Source organism: Megalops cyprinoides, chromosome 9 (genome assembly GCF_013368585.1).
Source record: "Megalops cyprinoides isolate fMegCyp1 chromosome 9, fMegCyp1.pri, whole genome shotgun sequence".
NCBI classification, from domain to species: Eukaryota; Metazoa; Chordata; class Actinopteri; order Elopiformes; family Megalopidae; genus Megalops; species Megalops cyprinoides.
Genome location: NC_050591.1, coordinates 18,594,732 through 18,618,333, shown reverse-complemented (window position 1 = coordinate 18,618,333; position 23,602 = coordinate 18,594,732). Strand labels below are relative to the sequence as shown.

At 49.5% G+C, this 23,602-nt stretch overlaps 1 protein-coding gene across 3 annotated transcripts in view; it reads left to right on the top strand.

The window, feature by feature from the left end:
* Positions 1-23,602, top strand: part of LOC118783505 (transmembrane protein 135-like) — a 76,085-nt gene that overhangs the window by 35,588 nt on the left and 16,895 nt on the right. For all 3 annotated transcript variants that reach the window (XM_036537409.1, XM_036537408.1, XM_036537410.1), the window contains exon 6: positions 12,812-12,858. In XM_036537409.1, the coding sequence (XP_036393302.1) occupies positions 12,812-12,858 (47 nt within the window). The remainder of the gene's footprint in view (positions 1-12,811; positions 12,859-23,602) is intronic.

The following is a 23,602-nucleotide window of genomic DNA, read 5'->3' as shown; positions in this document are numbered from 1 at the left end:
GTTATTGTAGCTTTCAGCAGGTGGCTCCGTAATGCGTTTGTGAATATCAGTAATGTGCTTTAAAAGCAGGCAACGCCGCGCGGTGTAATTGAATAGGACCATCTTTCACCATCCAGCCCAGCCTGAGTGCCTCTCTCTCTGGTGTTCCTCATTACCTGAGGCTTAGCCTGATGACGGAACCACTATGCACACGAGAGCGGGAGGACGACGAGGAGGAGGAGGAGGAGGCCGGAGCAACATTCATACGCTGTATGGAAACCTACACAACTGCTCAGTCACACAGTCGAGACGGCATCCTCCAATTTTAGTAAAATCCACACGGAACCTCCTGGGAGATATTGGATTTTTTTTTTTCGTCCAGGACTCTGCAACGGATGATGTTTTATGAGTGTATCAGCAACATTGAGACTTAACTGCAGTCCAAGTCCTTGGCTCTACAGAAGTTGGCACATCAGGGCTCTCCTATAAATATAGCCTCTCCGTCATACAGCAGTGAATCTTAGCCTCGCTCCCAGAGCACTCCCAAACCATAAAGAATGCAAACGATAATATTTTCTCCTTGAGAAGCTTCATTTTTTTTCACAATCACATTGTAGCAGACAGAAATAAATTATTCCCCAGGTTGCCCTCTTAAGCGTTCCAGACCGACAATAATAGCCGGTTCTGCCCTCATGGGCTGCATATCCATGGAGACGGGCAGCTTCGCCGTACTTGGCCCGAGGCGTGCTCTTTGAGTGACTGACCGCGGTCCCTCTCCCCGGTGGAATGGAGGCATCTGGTGCCGGGCCCGGGTCAGCACCAGTCACTGGCGAGGGAACGCTCTCGTAAATCATCCACGGTGGCGCGGAGCGGTCTGGACACAGGCTTCCTGACCAGAGGGTCGTGGGTTCACATCTCGGGAGGGCCCTGCGTTTGTGTCCCGGCGCGGGGGGCCCCCCTTATCCAAAACTGTTCCATGGGAACGGGGAGTCCAGATGTGCAGTACCTGCGTTTCAGATCCAGACGCGTCCGCCTTGCTCTGAAAAACGGCGCCCTCTGTGCGTGTGCAGTGTAATGTATCAGTAATATAGCTTCAGTCTTTGCTCCCGGAACATCTGTGCAAGCCATCACTTTTAACAAGCTATGTCTTGGTGTTTTTGAGCCCCGGGGGTCATGTGCAGCAGGCAAGAGGAAACCAGGTCTTGCGTCCACGGGCTTTAAAGAGGAGCTCTCGCCTCCCAGACCTCGCAGGAAGTGGAGGAATGTCAGTCACTGTGGGTGTTACTTCTGTGGTCTCTGGTTTAGAGCAAGGGTGCATCTTTTCTTCTTGGGATGGTGCCTTTTTTCTGCTGCGCGTATGCTAGTGCACACAGACACATACAGAGACACACTGTTATGTAGACATGAAAACCTGGAATGGTGCTGATGTAGCCTCTTCCTCACCCTTGTCCTTGTCCTGTTTTTTAAGCTTATTCCTTCCTTCCTCTCCCTGGTCCTGTGCTAGGTCTCACCATATTCCTTGTCATCCCCCCGTTACACTCATTCTCACCCTGTATTGTACCCTGTTCCTCACTCCGGCCCATCTGTGTGCAAGGATCCTCGCCTCTCCCTCGCTCCCATTTGCCCTCATCCTCTCCCTACGCCTCCTCCTCTCCCTCGTCGTCCCCCTGCCTCGCCGTCCGTGTGCGAGGCTCTATCATCTGGCCTTGCTGTGAACTGAGCCCTGGTGTGGCCCTCACGATCTGCAGCCAGTTCTTCCCCCTCAAAACATAGAATAAAGGCCCTATTCTTTCCCCATAATCGCAGAGTTTTCATTTGCAGAACGGAGCAGCTTCTCTCTCCCCTCCCCGTGGTACATCTGACTGTTACCGCTGCACTGTGAGCTGCATGCAGCTGTGCATTGTAGCCTGGAGCTGACCTTTGGCTCCACTGCACAGAGCGCTCCTTGTACGTTGACTGATGATCGCGGCATTCACGGTTCGGTTGGAGCATGAGAAAATGTCAGAGTCCCTGCCCCAAAGTACAGTCGGACACATCTCGCCTCATTCCTGCCCAAATCCCCCCTCTGCTCTGACCCCCCGGTTTTTCCCCCCTTCGCCTCAGAAACGCGACTTGGTGGCTCTGGACAGCCACCGTTTCAGTTACAGTCTTTGGGGTTAATGCCCCCTTCCCTGTGACTTCAGCTCCCTCTCAACTGGCAGGGATATTTACTCCAGGGAGAGATGGTGGGGGGGGGGGGGGGGTGGGGGGGTTCGCTTTCTAAAGGAAACGGTGATGTGATCCGAGGCCTGTCTGCTCAGCTTGTCCAGGAGTGACAAAGAATGCCATTCTAGGGGGAGAGACAGATCAGATAATCTTATTCAGAGTGTTGTGGTGGGGTGGTTCTCCTGTTTCAGACATTATCAACGATCCCCACTCTCCTTTTAGGGCCTTTTTTTCCCGCTTTGTACAGTCTCCTTTCTTAAGAGCGCCCCTCCCTCCCCTCCAAGTTTCTAACACAGTCCAGTTGTTCATATTTCCGTGTACGACACAAAACTCAGGAACGGGTGACTATAATGGGGCGGCGGGAGGTAAAGTTACCCTTTTTTCGACTCTCAACGCAGCCTAGAATGGCTCCGTCAGTCAGACAAAGCTCTTTTTGAGTGAAAAGGTATAAATGGATAGAAAGAGAGAGAGAGCGAGCACAGGAGCCTTTTTCACTGTGATTTCTCCTAGGAAATGTTTGAAAACCTTGCCCGTGTTTGCCGCATGCATACTCCCCTGCCAAATTGCTGTGTGTATTGTGTTTCCCATGCGTTTAATTCCTCACATGTGACAATGATACAGCCCTGACATCTGGTTTATGCAGAACACGGGCGAATTCCTGAAGCAGGCAGCAGAAGATATTAAAACCGATATTGTGAGCGAGTGAAATTTCAGAGGACGCATAAACATTGAATTAGTGCGCGGGGAGTGTGTTTATGGACGTTTTTTTATTATTTTTTTTGTTAAAGTTGTGTTATGGAACATGGCAAAGAAGTGCCGCGCACTTGTGAGTCATGCTTGAGGTTGCGCAGCGCAGCACTGAGTCAAGCAGTGCGATTCTTAGCTCCAGGATTAAAATGAAAGGATCGTTTATGCTGTTCGTATGCATAAATATATGTCATTATAGACGTCTTGCGCGCGTATGCAGTTTCCACCACGGTGTGTCATAAAGCGGTGGTCTGTGTGGAGCGCTTCCAGTGGATGTGCTTCGGACGGCGGGTCACGCTGGAAAGGACGTGGCGGAGGAGAATGGGTGACCTGGGAGGCTGAGCGAGCGCATTGTTTGCTTCATTAATGGAAGCGCTCCCTTCCTCGTCACACCCTTCCCTGGAGTGCAGAGGACCTTGCTCCTGACCCCGCATGTGCTCATGGAAAAACGAGCGCTCCGAAGGAGAGTCCGGCTCGCGCAACAGCAGGCGCCAACGAGCCAAGCGCTTGCACATCCTGAGAGCAGCGCAGACACAACCAGATTTGCACGCGTAACGTGTGGGTCCTAATCCTGTGTACGTGCGCGCGAGTGTGTTTGTATGCGTGTGTGTACCTGTGTGTTTGTGTGTCTGTGTGTGCATGCGACTGTGTGTGTGTGTGTGTGTGTGTGTGTGTGTGTGTGTGTGTGTATGTGTGTGTGTGTGTGTGTGTGAGAGAGTGTTTGAGTAAATTCAAGTGTGTGTGTGTGTGTGTGTGTCTGTCTGTGTGACTGTATCTGTGTGTCTGTGACTGTCTGTGTGTGTGTGTGTGCGTGCGCGCGCATTTGTGTGATTGTTTGAGTAAATTCAAGTGTGTGTGTGTGTGTGTGTGTGTGTGTATATAAATTCATGCCTGTATGCATGTGTGTTTTGTCTGTGTGTGTATGTGCGTGTGTATGTATAAGTTTGTCTTTGTCTGTGTTTGCCTGTGTGTGTGTGTGTGTGTCTGTGTGTGTGTGTCTGTGTGCGTACGTGTTCCTCAGAGTGTATTTTGCTGGGCTTGATTAATACAGCCCCGTGTCAGGAGTGAGCTGAAGTGCCGAGCTGGTTTCGCCACCGGAGCCTTAAATGGTTTCCAGCGTCCAGAAGATGAAATTATACTTTCCACTTCCAGCTGCTCTGGCTCAGGCTGCGGCCGCCAGCGCGAGCGTCCAGGTCCCACTCCGCCATGTAATGACTGTTACATGATTTGCAAGCGCCATTGCTTAATCAGGGTCGGCCTCACGGGCCAGAACATCATTACAGGGCTATATTTTTAGTTTTACCCCCCGGCTTTAAATGCAAAACAAACATTGATTTTTCACCAAGTGGAGAGAGCGGAGAGATCGCCCAAAGACAGCCAGGAGAGAGAGGGAGAGAGGGAGAGAGGGAGAGAGAGGGAGAGAGAGGGAGAGAGAGGGAGAGAGAGAGAGAGAGAGAGAGAGAGAGAGAGAGAGAGAGAGAGAGAGAGAGAGAGAGAGAGAGAGAGAGAGAGAGAGAGAGAGAGAGAGAGAGAGAGAGCGCTGGACTGGAGGCTGACTTTACCCTTGAAGCAGCATGAGCCAAAAGACTTGCCGAAGTCCAGGAAGCATTTCCCATGAATGAAGATAGATTGGACTATGAGACACCTAGATTGTCTTTGTATGCAGTATAACTATCCACTTGGACTGTGAAAGTCCTAAATTGTGAGAACCATCCAGTGGTGTCTGTTATCTGTCCTGTGGTCCTCTATCCTGACCATCTAATTGAATCCGAATTTTCCTTTTTCTCTTTGTCCGTGTCACTTAAGTATTTGTGTGTGCATAGATGTAAAAGAGTACATGTTGTGGAAATGTTTCTGATACACCACACCACCCTGTCGACTCGGGGGTTTGTGGAATTGGCCTCCATTAGGGAGAAGCAATATAAATACTGTGTGGTCCACGCTAAACATACACTGCTACAGGTCTCTCCTTAATTGAAATGAAATGAGGAAAAAAGAAGGGTCCATTTAATTTTGCGAGACAAATATTTGGTGTAACTAAACAGCCCTAGTAGTGAAATGCCTCACCCTTACCCCTCTACTGGCTGAACAGGTGAGTAGCTCCCCCAAAGTAATGACAGTACCTTAGTTTGACCATTGGAAAGGCTAATAAAGGGGATCCACCTATGTAGTCATGGGCCCTAAACAGTGCCTGTTCGAGGGCCTTATTTTGTTCTGCCTCTGTGCATTTAGTATAATAGGAATGTTGGGAAAGGAATCTGGTCAGATTATAATGGTTAGCACACAGCATTTCACGTTCTTGAGGTGGTGTTACGCACTTGAGCAGGTTTGAAAAAAGTGATCATAAAACATTATTTTGACTCCTAAATCTCTGTTTGTACAAATTAGTGTTTAGTGTTTCTCTCTGTGTATGATTGACAGAGTAAACAGTGCATTTTTGAGCTTTTAATCCTGAACAAATTGGGCCCAGCTGAATCTAATGCCAGACTTGAATTACGAGATAAAAATCAGACCATTTCTGCTTCCATCTGATTTTAATTAAGCTGGCAGCGATTTGTATTTTTCATCGCCATTTTCTCTTTAACCCTTTGGAAGGCTTCTCATTATTTTTCTGTTATGATTAGATGCCTGCAGGTGATTTCTGATCGTATTTTATTAGATTTCTCCAAAAGACTGTCTCACAGTGTTACGGGTTCTCTTAAATGGTGTGGTTGATTTGTCAAAGGCATATTCAACTTAAATATGCTTTGTCCTCACTCTGTAGGGCCAAATTGTTTACAGAATAAAACCTTAAGCCAACCATCTCAGTTTCTGTTTTGGGTTTCTTTGTTCTAGGCTGTGCTATTTTTGAAGCTGAGCAATTACAAAAAGTCAGAATTGTTCATTGTCGGTAGTAGAATCCGGAACATCAGCCTAAACTGTGCCATGCAAGGACCTGTCTTACTGTATTTGGCACGGCCTTTGCACAGACAGCACTAAGGGCTCAGTTCAAAATTTGAAAGCACCACCCAATGGGGATTGTACATTTGTATATTGTATACAGTTGTATATTGAAGTCAGGAATAAAAGAAACAGGTCCACTGTCACGTGGAGAGAACGATCAGCTCATTGTATGCATTTCATGGCGTGGGTGTACCCAAAATCAAAGCCCCATTACAAACAAAAGGTGACTTGATTGTGGGTGGCTGTTTTGTCACCGGTGGCCTGGGGGGCGGTGCGCTTAGGGAGGAAGTTTCAGGCTATAATGAGCATGTGCAAAGGAGGAGGAAGGACCACCCTGATTCGATAAGCATCAGGTCAGGGCGCAGTGAGGTGGCCCGCTTCCAGGACAATGTAAGTGTTGTTTACTGTCCCGGCCTGATGCTATCTGCCCGCTCGTAGATAAGGTCGCAGCCGTAATGACCTCGTGTGTTGGGGTCCGACTGCTCCTGTGGAATCCAGAGCCTGGTCTCAACCCATGACTGCAGCTCATTGTGAAATGCGGTCGCTAATGTGTCTGGGTAGAGCCCAGACTAAATTGCCAGAGACCTGATACCACACACACACACACACACATATAATACATATAACTTTGTTTGAGGGTAGGGCAAAGTTCACACAGTGTTTTCTCTGTAGCTTTTGTGTTTCAGGAAATATTAAATTTTAACTGGGACTCCTGAGTCGAAGCATTTGCGAAAGGATGGCACTGGCAAACATGGTAAAAACCGTTGAAGGTGAGGTTCAAAGCGTCAGGTAATGTGCCTTCCCTGCCCCTGGCTGTAATCAGTGATCCCCTCTCTCCTGGGAGCCGCCTGGCTCAGAGGAGTGTCTCTCCCAAGCAAACAGCACGAGGAGTAAAAAAAAAAAAAAAAAAAAATGACAGAGGACCGGAGACCAGGGCTTTCTTCTCTCCCAGAACCCCTGAAAGACGGGCCCTCTCCATTGTCTCCTCTGTCACTTGTGAAGCAGAGCTGGACAAAGCCGCCGGGTCCTCCGTACTGTATCGCGTCTCACCGCACCCTCACAGTCCACCCCCTGCTCCTCTGTCCTGGGGTGTTAGCGGTAAAGCCAGGCGGCCCTGGCGTGGGTGGCGCCCGGCCTACCTGAAGGGGTCAGAGTCTGCTGTGAGGCCAATGGGGAGCCAGATCAGAGGAAAGTGACCTTTACATTTGCCTGCTGTGCCTTTGATGGACCTCTCAGTGAGACGGTGGCAGGGAGGGGTCAGGGAAACGTGGCACTGCGGTTTGGCGGGGTATAAATTTAGCTCCACGCCGAATTGCAAACCAGCGTGGTAACAGTGGCAACTGTTAGCTCTGGCCCTCAGTGGCGTTCAGGTTTTTCAGTAGCTCTGGCCCTCAGTGGCGTTCAGGTTTTGCAGTAGCTCGGCTCCAACGCGCCTTGTCTTCCCACAGTGATTTGCTTTTGTTACCATTTAGACCCACATTTCTCTCTCTCATTTCTCTCTTTAACAAAAAAACCCTGTTTTATTCTCTGGAAAAGAAGTGGGGCTGGAGCTCTGGAAAGCAAAAGGTGCCTCCATTGAAGAACTTGCCATTAGACAGGGAGGGAGTTGGAAGGGGGAGAGGCGCACATGTTTTTTTGTAGACACGTAAAAATACTTGCGGGGAAGATATTTCTTGTTAAATCCGAAGTACATTTGTGGCTTCCAGAGGCTTTCCACTGAAACCTTTTCCAGCCTGCCTGTCACGGCCCCTGTGTGGTGCTGCAGCAGGTACGGCCGTCACCGTGTCATCACTCATGCAATCAGGCTCTGTTTACGCCACCAGAGGAGCTCAAGCCCTGAGCTTTTAGCTGGGCACTCGCTCGTTCTTCGCGCGCCATGGTCCTGTTTTCCCAGAATGCACGGAAAGCAGGAATGTGGGCCGAAGTTTACAGGAAGGTCTGCAGAGCGCAGGGAGAGGAAGTGGGTCTTAAATGCAATTGTGAGGAAAATGGCTGGGTTTTTCTGCACTTCCTGCCTCTGATGAGAGACAGCATGTTTTGGGGGCTGCCCTGCTTGGCTCTACTCTCCCCAGCCAAACTCAGAGAGGGGGAGATAGAGGGAGAGAGAGGAGATGGGGGGAAAAAGGGTCCTGCGGGGCATTCCGCACTGCTGGCCTGATTTACTGCCTGATTTTAAACACTCCTAATTACCCCTTAACACTGTCTGCAGAATGCATTTAGCCCTCATGACATAATCGTCTATGGGAGTCAGTCTTGTCAAAACCATGTGCGGGGTGGGGTGGGGCTGGGTGATGCAGCCCCGGTGGCTGATAACAGATCCACGACTCTGTGAAGCTTTGTAGCCTGTGGTTTGGGTTCTCCGCCTGTGCTATGTGACTGAGTAGCACGCAAATGGACACCCTCAAGAAATAAAGGGGCTTGATCTGTTTGATGTCGTATTTATGGAATTGTGGCGGCTTTTGATAAAAATGAAACAAAAATGGGGGTGGGGTTTGTGGGGGGGGGTGCAGGGGTGGAAGGGGCAAGCGAGTGCTCTCCTGTCTCCTGCTGTTGTTGAAGTGTGTCCCTACGCTTTTGTGCCTAATGCGCTCCCCATTATGTTCTGACCACTCGTCTGGCTTCGGCTACAGCAGTATCTTGTCTTTCATTACAGGCGGGTCGGTGAATGCTTTTCATATGCTAATGTTAAGGATTCACAGCTCTGTCTCTGTTAGTAAGCCATGATCAAAGCCCGGCAAAGAATGAGGCCCTGAAGCTGGAGACTTCCCCCTCCCACCACCACCACCGGAATACAGGTGTCTGATAATTAGTTCATGCTGCACTATACAAGACAGTGGTTTTAAAAGTTAGATGAAACCATTTTTGCCTGTCTGACCAGCTGAGCAAGACTGAGCTTCACCGGGTGTCTGAGTATCGCTGAAGCAGCTGGCTTAGCCTGTAGTAGGCTTTGGATGCTCTCTCTCTTGCATGAGGGCATGGAGGAGCTCTGGGCTGGAGCATGCTTCTTGCAAAAACTGTTTCCATTTTTTTAACTCAAAAAAATCTTAGTGGAAGGGTATTTGAAGAAACTTACAGGAAGGGCCTCCACTGTACTTTTGCCCTAAGATTAAAGTTTATAACAAGAAAACTGATTTACAGTGACACCATGTGGCAAATGGGAAATATTTATAAATATCTAGATTTATTAATACAGGAATATTTCAAAATATTTATCATTTCTGAAACATTTTTGGCTTCTCTGTCAGTATAGTAACCAGACTTATAGTCCTTCCTTATTACACATCTGCCATTCTGTACTTAGTTCTGGCCGTGTGCTCATCCACACGAGGAAAACCCCCTCCCAGTGGTTTTGGTATGGCTTGTGTGGTGGAGGGCGAGTAGCTCAATTCTACAGGATGTAACCCGATCTGTCATAAAAGGAGACAAAAACGGGGGGATGCTAAATAGGGTAATTAAAATGACTTGGGGGGTGCAGGGGTGGGGGGAGGGGGCTAGAATATAATAAATGAGGTAACCCTGTAAGACTGGTTCTAATAAAGTCTGATCTCTCAGCACACAGAGGTAAGCCCTTAAAGCCTCACCCGGGCTGCTGTGAGAGCCCCCTCCTCCGGACCCGCTTCCCCGCTTCCCCGCTCCCCCGCTCCCGTCTCCCGGCTCATTCTATTGGACGATGACAGCTCGTGTCAGCTGTACATTACCCTGGCTCCCGTCTTGGGAAACGGCAGATTTCTCTCATTTTGTTTCTCGACTGGCCCTTTTGTTTCTCCCGTGTTCTCAGTAAGCTGATATTTCAGCCGGCTTTTTTTGCTTTACATCATCCGTCGCAAAAAAAAAAAAAAAAAACACCCCTTGGCCCCTCCTCCTCGGCAACCCAATCCATAACAACCGGGATTTTTTTCTTTTTTTCTGATTGACTGCTTCGTTTGGAAGCGTCAGAGTTTTCTGGTCAGCCCCTGGCCCTGTGTATCCTTCACGTTTTATGATGTCACCATCTGCATGTCTGGAAGTGTATTGTGCAACAGTTTTAATGTCTGTCGCCACTATTTCCACTCCAGATACAATGTACTGCAAAAACAGCAACCAGAAATGGGTCCAACAGTATTGACATCCAACAGCGGATGGGGGCCTGGCAGGCAGATACAAGGCCACCCTTATTTGCGCTGAGTAAGAGTTTGATACAGGAAACGCACCTACCTTTCCCCTCCCGTGACAGCAGAGGGGTTGAGGCGTTTCAGTGCAATGGACAGGCTGTAAGGAATTGAAGTGTTGTCCAAACAGCTCAGAAGAAGAGAGAGGGGGGCCGGCACGGCGTGTTTGGTTTGCTCTGCGCTGGCATGACAACAATGCGGGATGATGGGTAGCAGAGATGATCGATCTCACGCTTCACCCCACCCGCCTTGTCTCTCACAAGAGCCGTGGCCTGATGCATTTGGACAGGCAGAGCTTTTTCAACACAACTCGTGGACTCCGTATCGAGTACAAAAACAAGTGTGTGTACGCGTTCATAAAGCATGTTTGACTTTGTACGCGAGGTAGTGTTCTCTGAGTATGAGTTAGCGCGCGAGAGGGTTTGTGAGTGTGTCTGTGCGTGAGAAAGGGGGAGTGGTTGTGTGAGTGTGCGTACGTGAGTGTGTGTGTGAGTGTACCGGTGTGTGTGAGAGAGTGTGGGAGTGGGTCAAAGCACGAGGGCACTCGTCAGAGGCGGTCCCGAAAACAGGCGGGCGGCTTCAAAGGGCCCTCTCCCCCTGTGCCCCGGGTGGGATCTGGGTGCGTAGGCTGCAGGTAGGGGGGATCAGTTCTCCCCCAGCCTCGAGCGCCTTTGTCCGAGAGCAGCGACCCCTCTCCCCTCGCCGTCTGGCAGGGCCGAGCTGCTGATGGAGATGCCATTTTTGCGTTACACCGAGCCTCCCCGAACTGGCCCTGCTTTAAAGGCTCCGGCAGGCAAACGAGGGCCCTGTTCATTTGTAACAGAATATCATGCTCCCGACACAATGAGCGCTTTCAAGCGCCTGGCTTATTTCATGTGTTGCTTTGGCTACTGTTTTTTCTCCCCCCCCTTCTTTGTCTTGCGAAACACAAGCGGAGCCCTCTCTGAAGTGTAATACTACTCTCTCTGCCTCTTTTCTGTCACTCTCTCTCTTTTCCTTTCCGATGGGGTCCTCTGGAGAGCTTCATCTGTTTGTGCGGCTGTACTCTTTTTTCATGTGTGCTGTTTGCTTTACCGTGTGTTTACCTCTACGGTTTGCTTCCAGGAGATTTTTTTTTCCATTATTTCTGCCCTGTGCTGAGAGTCTCCAGTTCATTTGGTGTCAGGTATTCTGTAAGAAGCTTTTTGTCTCTGACATTAAGGCGCTGAAACCATGAAAGGTTTCCCCCACGACTGTTCCCCCCGGCGCTCTGATTGTCTGGGCTGATCTCAAGCGTGAAATGCTGCTCAAATCTCTTGTGCTTCTTTATTTGAGCCCTTTGTTTTGCCCACAGCCCCGCTCGCACCAAGGAAAATCACCCGTAATTGGGTGAGAAAAATGAGACGGGGGGGAGCGGGCTTTACTGGAGTGGCAATTAGTCCTGGTTAATTCCTGAAGGAGGGGTGCGGGGCGTGAGCGACGTCGAGGGAAGGGGCGAGGGGGCAGCTCTCGGCGTGAGCCTGGTCCGTCCTGCTGCGTGACTAATCCGCCAGGAAAGGCCAAGTCATCACGCAAGAGGCTGAAAGGGGTGTGGGTGGATTGGTGGGGGGGTGGATGAGGGGGGAGTGCAAAAGTGACCAGCACTCTGGGAGCTGTGAGAGATCGCAGCTGGGTCGCTGACTCCACTTAGTTTCCCATCACGCTCTTGGTGGGATTGGGGGGGTGCAGTGTGGGGGGGGGGGGGCGGTGAGGGGTGGGGCAGGGCTGGTATGTCAACATGGCCAGCGTGACCTTTGACTCCTTGACGGACAATGCCCTCCCTGCCCCCCACCCCCACTTGCTTTTGCAACATGAGGTTTTCCATATCAGCTGGCCTGGCAAGGGTATTACAGCAAACCCATCAGAGTCTGAGGATGGATTGACAGAGCTGGAAAGAATGAATGAGTAATAGAAAGAAAACTGGACATGACTTAGTTGCCTCTGATTGATATAGCAATTGAACATAGTTGGGGTCTTGGAATGTATCCATGGCAACAGTGTCAGAGATTTATATCACAGTTTGTAAATATTATGGGATGTAACTAAGGGACGTGGAAAATAACATGGCTATCGGTGTTTCTAACATCAGAATATCTGTCGGATTTACTCATTACGTTCAGATGGTTTTGTGGGGGTGTTTTGAGTTGCAATAATGGAGGATTATCTGGTTTGTTTGAGAGGCGCTGCTTTGATCCTATGTGTCGACTAAGCCTAGGGGAGAGGTGGTCAGAGTTTTGGGCGGTGCGCAAGGGGCGGGTGGGGGGGCGGTGGGGGTCGGTGTTTGGGGCGGTAATGGTGCTGAGCAGCTGCTGTGATGGTTTGGGCAGGCGCTGTAGTTGGTTGTGTAAAAATAAAAGTTTCTCGTTACAGGTAATAAAATCACCTGTGTACTCCCCTGTGTTAAACTGCAGAAATAACTCGGAGATACTCGCTGTGTATCCTAAGGATGTAAGGACACACAGAGATGTTGCATTCTGGGACTTTGTTTGAGGTGGGGGGTCAAGCACAAAGTTGGGAGGAGGGGACCAAAGGGAAAGGCTGTGTGTGTGTGTGTGTGTGTGTGTGTGTGGTGAGGGGTTAGGATGTCGTGGTTAGAGCAGCGGAAGGTTGAGAGGTCAGGTCAGACTAAGGGTCAGGTTGCACGTAAAAGCTGTCGCAGCAAATAAAAAGCACACTAAACTTAATAAACACAAACACAGCTTCCTCATGAGTTATGCTCCCGTAAGGCCTGTGTGTTTTCCTGCAGTTTACCTCTGTGTCTCTCTCCCCAGGTGCTGTTGTTCTGCGTGACAGCTTCCCTATACATGTTCTTCTTCAGGTGAGTCTGAATGTTAGTATTATCACTAGGGCCAAGCACCATTAATCTTGTAATTTTTCTGATTTTTTTTTTTTTATTTTGCAGTAGATTAGCTTCCAAGGGCCAGAACTGTAGTGTAGGAAATTATGAGCTGTGTGCTCACAGCCAATTTTGTCCCCATAGATCACATGAAAACATAGCTACAACAGTGTATTTCATTTGTTAGAAATGTTTGGACATCAGTTCCTTTTGCCACCTGGAACATTTTTATCAAGTGTCAGAGCAATAGTATAATTGCGCAATAGGTCACATATAGGTCACATATATTTGATGTATGTTTACTTTATATTTACAAATATATTCACATATATTTTAGTTGCATGAAACACAAAACAAAAATCGCTTGTCGTGAAAAGTTGAACCCATCTGTATGAAATTTGATGTGTGTGACTGGGTTACTACTTATCATGTTTGTTCAGTAGTAAGTTTGGAGTGCAGTATTTAAAAAAAACAACATGGCCACTACAGCTCAATCAAATGGCAGATTTAGTTGAGGAGATATAAATCCTGCGGTGTTTATGTGAATATGTGAAGATGAAACTAACGTGAAATAAACAATGCTGTAGTTTTTTTTCGTCTGTGTGCGGGGTGGGGGTAGGTGTGGGGGTGGGAGCGGAGGAGTTTGGACAAATTGAATGACACCCTGGGTCAGCTTGTTTCTGTTTTCTTCTCCCGCCGAACAAAGAGGTGTGCAATCCAGCGGGGCGTCGGGCGGGCCAAACGGGTCACGGTTCACTGGGAGACTCGGGAGTGCAAGCGGTGCAGGCGGGAGGCGCGTTTTGGGGGGGGCTTGAGCTCTAAATCAAGAACACAAGGTGGGAAGGCTCACCTTTGACAGCGCAAGAATTAGTGTCCCAATTATTTCTGCTGAAAGCAATTAGACTGGTATCGCCGCTTTAGGAATTCACTGGGGCAAGACTCTGGCGTGTAGGGGAAGGGTGAGGCAGTGTTCCTGCAAACAACCCCCCCCCCCCAGCACAGAGAGAGGCAAACTGGGGTATACGAATCTTAGAGTCTTAGAATCTTAGAATGAGGAGGTATTCTTCTAAACATCACAGCATCTTTATCTTAAGAAAAATACTTTTAAATGCATTTGGCGTGGTTCTTTAGTTCAACTTTTGACCGTCATCTGCAATAATCTCACCTAACTTCATGCTGAATACTGAGTAAATCTGGAACAAAACTCACAACAAAGGAAAGTTTTTAGAAGCTGCTAAAAGCCACGAGGTGGATTTCGAAGTGCGTTTGCACTCTCGCTTACCTTTGGCTTTCAAACAGGATTATCAAAGAGGGAGGAAAACAGACCCTGATATCTTGATAGCACGACTGTTCAAACAAATTGTGCCCTGGCAAACACCTTGTTGTAAGAGCGAAGAGGTTCTTTCAGCGAGCGCTTTCGGATCAGTAGTGGGCCTGGCGCTAATAGAAGCAGCCCGCGTGCATGTGCCACACGCAGACACGGCTCCCGAGAGGTGTGGACGAGAAAGCACTGCTGGTTGCCACGGCAGCTAATCCTCGTCCGTCACCACGGCGACTCACAATAGGCCTGTCCCAGTCGGACCCTGTCTCTATTTTGGGGATTGACACGGAAGCCGGAATTAAAGGGGGGAAAACTCGTGCAAATTGAAAGAGCCTGGAGTGGAATGGGGTCTTTTTTCCCCTTTACAAGTAATTAAGGAATGTCATTGTTGTTCCGGCTCGCTGGAGCTCATGACATTACATCGCTAAGGACACTGAATGCCGCGATTACACCCACGGTTGTCCCAGACGGCAGTTTGGCAGTTAATCCTTTTCACTTCATAGCCAATGGGTTTGAGGTTATCCAGGAGGGAGCTATGTTTTTTAACATGATACTTAGGGGGGGTTGGGTGGGGGGGAATCAGTAGGACACAGCCAGTTTTCAACCGCAATTATTCCCTCCATCAGTTTTTTCCCTCCGTGCTTATCGAGATTTGGAACAACGCTGGTGGCTCGTGAGTCACGGAGGAATCTGTCCCCAGTGGAGAAAAGAGGGCCGATGAAGGTCTGTATCCGTACACAGAGCCTTTATTTCATCTTTGAGGTGCCCGCTCTGATTTCGCTCTGTGTGCTAATGACTATTGTAGCCCGTCTCTGAATCAACTCTGAACCGTCTCCCGTCCCCTTTTCCAGGGCTGGTTTTGATTGGCTGTTTTTGGGATCCGGTTGGTTTGGAAGAATAGAATCCACCCTGATAGCGTGGTTACTGGGAATGCTGAAAGTCTTGTCTGGGGGTCTCTGTGGACCAATATGAGCTCTTTGTAACTCTCTCTCTTTCCAGTCAAGCGGCAGACAGAGAGTGGAAAAGAATATAACAGGAGGTGACTGGCGTGGAAGATAGAGACATTTGAGACCGGCGCAGTGCTATCCAGTGTCCATTATGTAACAGTATGAGCGGAACTGGACTGGTATGTCCAGGCCGCAGCATTGTCTGAACTACGCTCTCAGACTCAGAATAGGCCCAGCGGCCCTTATTAGCTATCCTGTGGGAGCTGATGAAAGAATTGACCGTTTAGTTCTGTCTCAATGGTAACATATTCAGACTATCAGATCCTTTTTTTTTTTGGTGGGGGGGTGGGGGTGGGGGGCTCCCGGAGTCCTCAACGTAATATCCTGCCTCAGCTCAGAATGGATTAGCTGTTAACTGCTCAGTGCCAAGTATATCTCCCTTTAGTAGACCTGAAGAGATCATCTATTGTCAGTGTTTTTTTTTTTTGTTTTGTTTTTTTTTTTTGTGTGATTTTTATTTTCAGTTTTTCGTGGTTAATTGAAACAATTAGGCAGCATAATTTAGCCAGGAATTCTAACTTGCTAAATAAAAAAAACTGAAAGAAAAAGTAGCCAATTTTTCGTTAAAATGGAGTGAACATTCTGATTGCGCCTTTAGTAGGTGATCACCCTGTGTGTGCATGCGGGTGTGCGTGAGTATGCATGGATGTGTGTGTCTGCGCGCGTGTGTGTGTGTGTGTGCGCGCGTGTGTGTCTGCATGCACGTGTGTATCTGCGTGTGTGTGTGTGTGTGCACGTGTGTATCTGCTTGTGTGTGTGTGTGTGTGTAGCGATTGTCCCTGTAGTGGGGGTAGAACACGATTGTGGTGATTAGATGGGTCCTCCCCCCTCCTCTCAGCCAGCACTCAGCAGGTGCCTCTGGTGGCTGTGCCCCTCCATTGTGTGATGCGCGCCTTATTTGGGTAGAGCTATTTGGTTTCCTTTAATTACGCAGCTCTTTGTGACGGTTGTGCGCAGGCGGAGGCTATCAAAAATCCAGACAGCATATGATTTTCCTTCCCGGCGCTTCTCACCTTTCTCCCAGAGATCAAAGCCTGCTCCTGTTTTTTCTATCCCCATTATCTCTGAGTCTTTCCCTGTCTCTCCCTCTGTCCTCTCCATCTGTCTTTCCAGTCATCTCTTTCCATGTCTCCCCTTTCTCCATACTTATGTCTGTCCGTCTCCATCTCTCTCTTTTTCCTTTCTGTGTCAGACTCTCTCCGTTTCAATTGCCTTGCTCTGGTTGCAGATACATGGAGAATGATGGTTCCACGTGCAGATGGAAGCGGGCAATGTATTTACTCATCGGAAACATTGGGCTGTTCAGCACTGAAAAACAACGAGTCTTCAGTGAAGGCATGGGGACTTATTCATACACTCCCTTGTCATCAGAAATACTTAATTTGTTTTGGACATTCTCTGTGTATTATTTCAGACACCATCAGTGATCGTTAAACGCCTGCAAAAAAGATTTGCGTTCTCATGTTGCCTAATGTCGGTAATAATAACAACTCCTCGAACCATGTTGTCTTTCGAAAAGCCTGCTTTCATTCTGTCTGTTGCCAAATCTTACCTCATTAAGGCCCGTGGGGTAAATCGCAGTTATAAAGGGTAACCATAGAACCGTGGAAAATGTTTTAACTGCTGTGTAGCAGCAGTCGATGCTGTCGGTAATTGCAGAGCGGTGATTTTCAGTTTTGTGTAGTTACTCAATAGGAAGACTTTGAACAAGTGAACCGGTGAAAACCTGGAGCAGATGAAGAGGTGACATCATCGGCCTGCGGTGATTATCGTGCAGCGTGGTTCATTTCAGTCAGTAAATTGAATGTGGAAAAAAAAAGGATGAGGAAAATAATTAATTCTTTTAGGTGCGATAACATAGTATGGCGTAATCGCCAATTAAACAGTACTTGGAGTGTGCAGTGGAAAAGCTGTCTTGGTCTACACTGGGTACCTGGGTGGTAGAAGGAGTTGTTTCTGTTGTGCTTAAGCTGGTATGTTTTTTTTTTTTTTTTAAAAGATTTACATCCCAACCTGAACCAACCCCTGTTTCCCTTGTGGGTAGAAGCAAGAGATACCAACCCCAATGTCACCAATGGCGTCAAACTTTTTGAGATCAAATTTCAGGGGATGGTTAATAATGATATGCTCTATTAAAAAAGATCACAAGGTCTGGATTTAAGGTTTCCAGCACCATAAATAAGATTGGGCTACTCTCTCCTCCTCACTTGCGACGTGTCTGTGAAATTCGATTTTCACGGTGCAGTGGGCCAAATCTGAGACCAGCATCTTGTGACAGAGGACTGAACAAGGGGGTGGGGGGCGGGGGGGGCGGGGGGGGGGAGGGGGGTTGGGTTGACGCCAAGCCAAAAGTGTGATTCTAGTTATATTAATCAGAAGGGCTGGCGTTGCCCCCTAATCTCATTGGGGAAAGCAGGAACGTCTCCTCAAAATGATTTATGTTTTTTTTTCTGTCAGTTTTTTTTTTTTTTTTTTATCAGTGAAATCTGTCAGTGAGCTTTTCCATTCACATAAAATCCTTCAGTGGTCTTTGAACCCCATCACCTGTCTCGGAGCATCACCACAGTGTTCCCCCACAATTCCCCTCTGCCCTCTATCGGATTTGACTTTTACACCACTTCAGTACACAAGGTGGGTGGAAATCCAACATGGCTTCCTGTCGCTGCCAGGATCAGATTCAAGACCCTGACCCTCGCCTTCTCTGCAGTCAACAGGACAGCCCCTGCCTACCTCCAAGAACTCATCCAGCCCTACACACCAGCCCGACCCCTACGCTCAGCAGCAACTGGACGCCTTGCTCCCTGCATGGTCAAGGCAGGAGGTGCTCGTTCTGCCAGACATCGGCGTTTCGCCTACATCGCTCCCCAGTGGTGGAACGTACTCCCGGTCTCGCTACGGACAGCTCCTTCACCCCAGTCCTTCAGACGGGGCCTGAAGACGCACCTCTTCAGACTCTACCTGGACTGACCCAGCACACAATTGCTGCCCCCCCCCCCCCCCGCCCATCAGTGCTGTAAATTGCTGTGCTTTTTTAAAATTGCTGTGCTTTTAAATTGTGCTTTTAAATTTTGTCTCTTGTTGCCGCCTTAACCCTGACGCTCATTGTGCCGTTTTGAAGTTGTTGAAGTTTGCCGTTCGAAAGTATATCGTACTAGTTGCCCTTTAGGCTGTAATTGTAAAAATCTGATAGTACTGCGTCCTCAAACAGACCTTGCTCTCAGCTGAGAACTGTCTCATTGTGGAACTGTACACATCCTGTCCCCGTACTGTCGCTGTACCTACTGTATGCACTTTTGTAAGTCGCTTTGGATAAAAGCGTCTGCTAAATAAATAAATGTAAATGTAAATGAGCTAAGTGAGCTCAGCATAAGATACAGGTGTTTTTTCGAATAGACTCAACTGAATATAGTTGCAGAATACAGCTGAAGGATGAAAGAGAGGAGAGAAGCAGAGAGAAAGAGAAACAAAAAAGGGGGAAACAGAACTCATCTCTGCTGATGCCATAGCGGTGACATCAGCGCGGCCTCAGTCTGTGAAGCGTTTCCACGGCAGGTGTCAGTTACAGGCCCGTGATTGGTGCTCACCTGACAGAGGTGTTCAGGGCCCGAAATATGAGAGCCTTTTAAGAGCTCCGGTTTCCGCAGGCGTCCCGCGGAGGAAGGGAAAAGAGGGGTCCCCTCCCCCCCGGATCGGCTCCACCTGTCACTCACAGGCCTCTATTGTCACCGGCCCATTGAAGTGCCGGAGGTTTGGCTGTTTATCATGTTCCTGTCATCTGGAAACACGAAGCAGAAGAGAGAGGGAGAGAAGTGGGGTCAGAAAGAAAGTGCCCTTTGGTTCTCAGGGCTGAGAGAATGGGGGGCTTGTCCTTCCAGGGGCTCTGCATGTGAGTGGGTGGGGGGGTGTGCGTGTGTATGAGTGCGCGAGAGCGCATGTGATTCCGCGTGTACGTGAGGGTGTGTGTGTGTGTGTGTGTGTGTGTGTGTGTGTGTGTGTGTGTGTGTGTACGTGAAGATGCAGCTCTGCCAGCCTACCTGGCCGGCTTTAATCCGAAATCCGCTCCGAGAGGCTCCGACCACGTGCTACCACCCTACTTAAATCACCCACAGCGCCACCCTCTGGTGAAGAGGAAGGATGCCAGCTCAGAATCCGGCGGCGAGAGGGGAGAAGAACGTCACCTGAGGCCGTTCCAGTCGGGGCCAGAGCAAGCCCGCGGCACTCCCACCCAGCGTCCTGTGCTGCCTTCATCTTTCGAAGGTGTCCCGTTTCTCAGTTCTGTCTGTCTGTCTGATGGACACATGGTAAGAAGCCACACTACAGTAGAATGCAAGTGCACCAGTGCACCGATTCGAGAACATAGCAAAACCCCCCAGCCGTCAGTTAGGGTTTATTTGCACAGGCCTTGAGAAATGGTATGAAACGTGAGATATCAGTCAGGTCTTGTGCTTTCGCTTGCTCTGCCTTGCTGGACTGGTTCGTCAGGAATTTATTTATTTATGGAAAAATGGTTATTATGACCCTCAGCTCCCGGTGTTCAGGTGATCCCTTTTTAGATTCTTTTCAGCGTGTGGGTCGTTGCCAAGACCCTGCCAGCGTGAAATGAGCATCCAGCTGTCAGAGGTAACAGGCCTCAGATCCTGCCAATAAAAACGTGTCCTGCACAGATGTCCAAGGGCTGGGGCAAGTGCACGCCTCGCTCTGACCGCGGGCGCCGCTGACAGGTGCCTGCCTTAAAATAGCCACTTTGCCTTGTTTCCGGGTCCACCCCTGACACCGGGTAATCGCTCCATCCATCACTGGGGTGAATACCTTGTCAGCTGGCTGCCGGGTGCAGCGGCAGGAGAGAACCGAAAGCCGCAGAGCCATGAACTTGAGACGCTGCCTGCCTTTGAAGCGTCGCGCGTTGGACAGTGCAGCGGGCTGTGCGTTTGTGGTGTCTTATGACTTCAAAGTAGGGAAATGATATTGGGGAAGTCCCCAGTAGACGTGTGGACATTTCACAATGTTGCATGCGAAAAGGAACCGAAAATGACCTGAGAAATGACTTCAGAATGGACATATTTAGCCACTTGACCGAGTGCAGGGTGGAGCATCGCAGCATCGGTAATACGAAGTGAAAAGGTGTCCGGGAGTTTGGGGAGTGGCAGAAGGCCGAACGGCGTGGTCCGAGGCACGCGGGACAGCAGCCTGGGCCCGGTGCCATTTGCGGAGGGGCCCCCGGTTTGGGATACTGGTGTGGGACAGGCATACATGTGGCAGGGGCATGCCCGATCCCCCAACCACCGTGCCACGTGTTTACTGAGCTAAAACTCCCTGGGAGCAGGCTGCAGATAGACAGGAACCCTGGCCTGACCGCATGAGAAATAAATAACACATATTTTTATGCACAGGGAGTTCTAACTGGCTGTTGTAATTAATCATTTTCTTTTTTTTCCCCCCTTTCGCCGTTATGTTTCCTATTATTCAGGGGGAGTTTTTCCTGAATAGGTCACACTCAAGGTTAATGAGTTTTTCAGCCAAGTTTTTTTTTTTTTTTTTTTTTTTCCTTTTCTTCTTAAGCGCGCTTGTGAAAGTGCTTGTGCCTTGAGGAAAACAAGCCTCAGTCCCAGTGTGGAGTGCATGATCTAAAGGGCACGGGGTAAAATGCATCTCTCCCGATCCCGATTTGCTGTTCCTCTGAGATGGCGGTTAGCGGGGGTGCAGCCTCTACGCCCCCCGTGTCCGTTAGCGTTTGAATGTAGTATTTATGCGGGCGATGAGAGCAAATACTGGGACTGCAGCCCCTGAGAAGTGCACTCCCAAACCCCGGGCCTGACGGGAAAGGTGGAGATCAACTGTGAACGGCCCCTTCGTTTCAGATCATGTACTGTTATGCCACGGTGTGCGTTTTATTTTTCTCTCCGGGCTCTGTCAAATACGAGGCGCAGCGTGCTGAGGCGGACCTGTGTTCACCACTCCAATGGCAGCCGGGGGACGGCAGAGAGGATGCCTGTGAGAGATCTTTATGCATCCCGTCCCATCATCCCCTTGACAGCGAAGTCTGAAATGTGGCGTATAGCTGCGCGATGCTGGCTGTTTGCCTTGGCCACGCTTCAGAACCGATGACAAATTAAAGCTGGGGGGGGGGCTGGGGCGAGCTCAGGTTTCGGCGAGTTTGCCGGGAGTCCAGACGAGGCCTCGTCTCAGCGCCTGTATAGGAGTCGGAACCCTCTGCCTGCCAGAGAGATGTTATTCTACGGGATGACTGAGAGTTAAGCGCAAAAACACAGGAGACCCAAAAAGAGGCAGCTGGGGGAGGTCAGCTTATCTCCCTTCCTTCACCTTGCAGCAGAATGCCTTCGGCATGAAGCAAGCCTCTGGAATGAATCTGCGCATTCTAGAACGTCTTGCAAAAGAGCAATCAGATATGTAAGCCTGTTTTTTCTTCTCGTGTTTTCTTTTTCCCCCTCCACTCCATCCATCCATTCCAAGTGCGTGCCGAGGGCTGACACTTTGGCCCGTCACGCAACGTCACCATGTCACCTTGGTGTCACTGTTCCATTGTTGGGACGTTAAGATGCGTCTGTGCACACAGTGTGTCATATCTCGCAGTCAGCCTCCACCAGCAGGGCTTAAGCGGCAGAGAAGGGCAGCAGGGAAGTAACTGTTGCAGCGCGCTTTGCAGGGCAATATCGCGCTTGGTTTCCCGCAGCCTGTCTCCCCCGCCCTCAGGCGGTTTTGGGTGACTCTTTACGGGAGGCGTCTCTCCGTGGCTCCGTCTGCTGTCGCGTCCCGTCGGGTCGAGGTCCCCCGTCTGGCTCTCCGCTCACGTGCACGTCTGTACGTCCCACGGCTGAGCATTGGGTTTCAGCTGGAACTGCGGGACGGGGGTCCGGGAGAGGGGGGAGGGGAGCCTCTTACTGGAACCGGAGCTCGGCGCGCCACGTAAACGCCACAGGGATGGCTGAGCCCCAGCTGGCCACATGCAACCCTATTCCTGCGAGTCTGCACCACGACTTCTGCACGGTTGCGCTCAGGTTTATGTGAGAACCCCAACCCCCACTGCCGTGCAGAGATTATTGATGCGAAAGCGACAAGGCTCTTTGATAAATCCTGATTATGATGCTGATGAGGATGATGATGCTGATGAGGATGATGATGCTGACCATGCTGACGATGATGATGATGGTCGAGGCCCCCCCGGCCATTGTCACCGGCTCCCTCGATAGCCAGCTCCGGGCGACGGGGCCCCCCGTTGGCCCCCTGTTGGCCCCCCGTTGGCCCTCATGGCGTGTCCCGCCAGCTCTGCGAGGCTCTGGCTGACGTCACCCTATCACCCGCAGGAAGCACATCCACCGCCCCCCCGCCTCCCGGCCCTCAGCAGTGCTGACGGCTTCTTTCGTTTTCAGCTCTGTTTTTCTTGGCCGCCTCCTTCAGTACGTGTACCAGCAGCCCTGTGCTGCTGCCATAACTTTCACCCACACTGCAGAACTGTTCACACACCACACACTGTGTTTTCTTTCCCGGGTGTTCAGTGCTGACACACTCTGGCCCTTAAGTGAATGAAATAAGGCAAACGGTAAACATTACAGTAAATTACATTACACCGCATTACATCATTGTCATTTAGCAGACCCTCTTATCTGGAGGGACTTATTACTGCCTTTCAACATCAAGTCCTGCATTTTAGGAATCACGTTTTTCAAGTGTACTGAATGCACTGTAGCATCGTAAGTACAAAATAGTGTGTTCCTTGTTATCCTCGTATTTACTGACTGCAAGTGACACACATAATCCTAACCCGACCTCTAAACCTCACACTGACACTTTATGTGTATTTTTATGACTGTTTCTGAATGCTCTGCTGCTCTGCGCTCACCATGACTCAGATGTGGCACTTACAAAGGTATGAGGTTATCCTGCAAACACAGCTTTGCCAAATTAGTTACGCTCCACAAATAAAGTTCAGTTTTATCACGACTTTTTCAGACTGGGATCGTTCTTTTCATTGTTGTGTTCTTTAAACGGAAACAAATGGAAGTCGTGCAAACAATGGTATATTCTGTTCTGCCCTCCTGAGGAAGCATGCATTTAGATAAACATCTGCACACTTAAAACAAATGCCTTTTTGACTGCTAGGGCTTGAAACCAGCCCAGCGCCGTTCTCTGTAACTCAGGCACATTCTCTGCTTGGCTCTAGCACCGTCTATGAAGTGGCTGTCGAAAAGGCCAGAGAGCAGTAAGATAGCCTATCAGAATATTTTGTGTGTGTGTGTGTGTGTGTGTGTGTGTGTGTGTGTGTGTGTGCGTGCGTGCATGCGTGAGTGTGAGAGTATGTGAATCTTGGAGCATGAGGCTCATGGGAAGATAAAATGACAGATGATAAAACGATAAAGGGGAAAGCACAGTGCTCATTGAA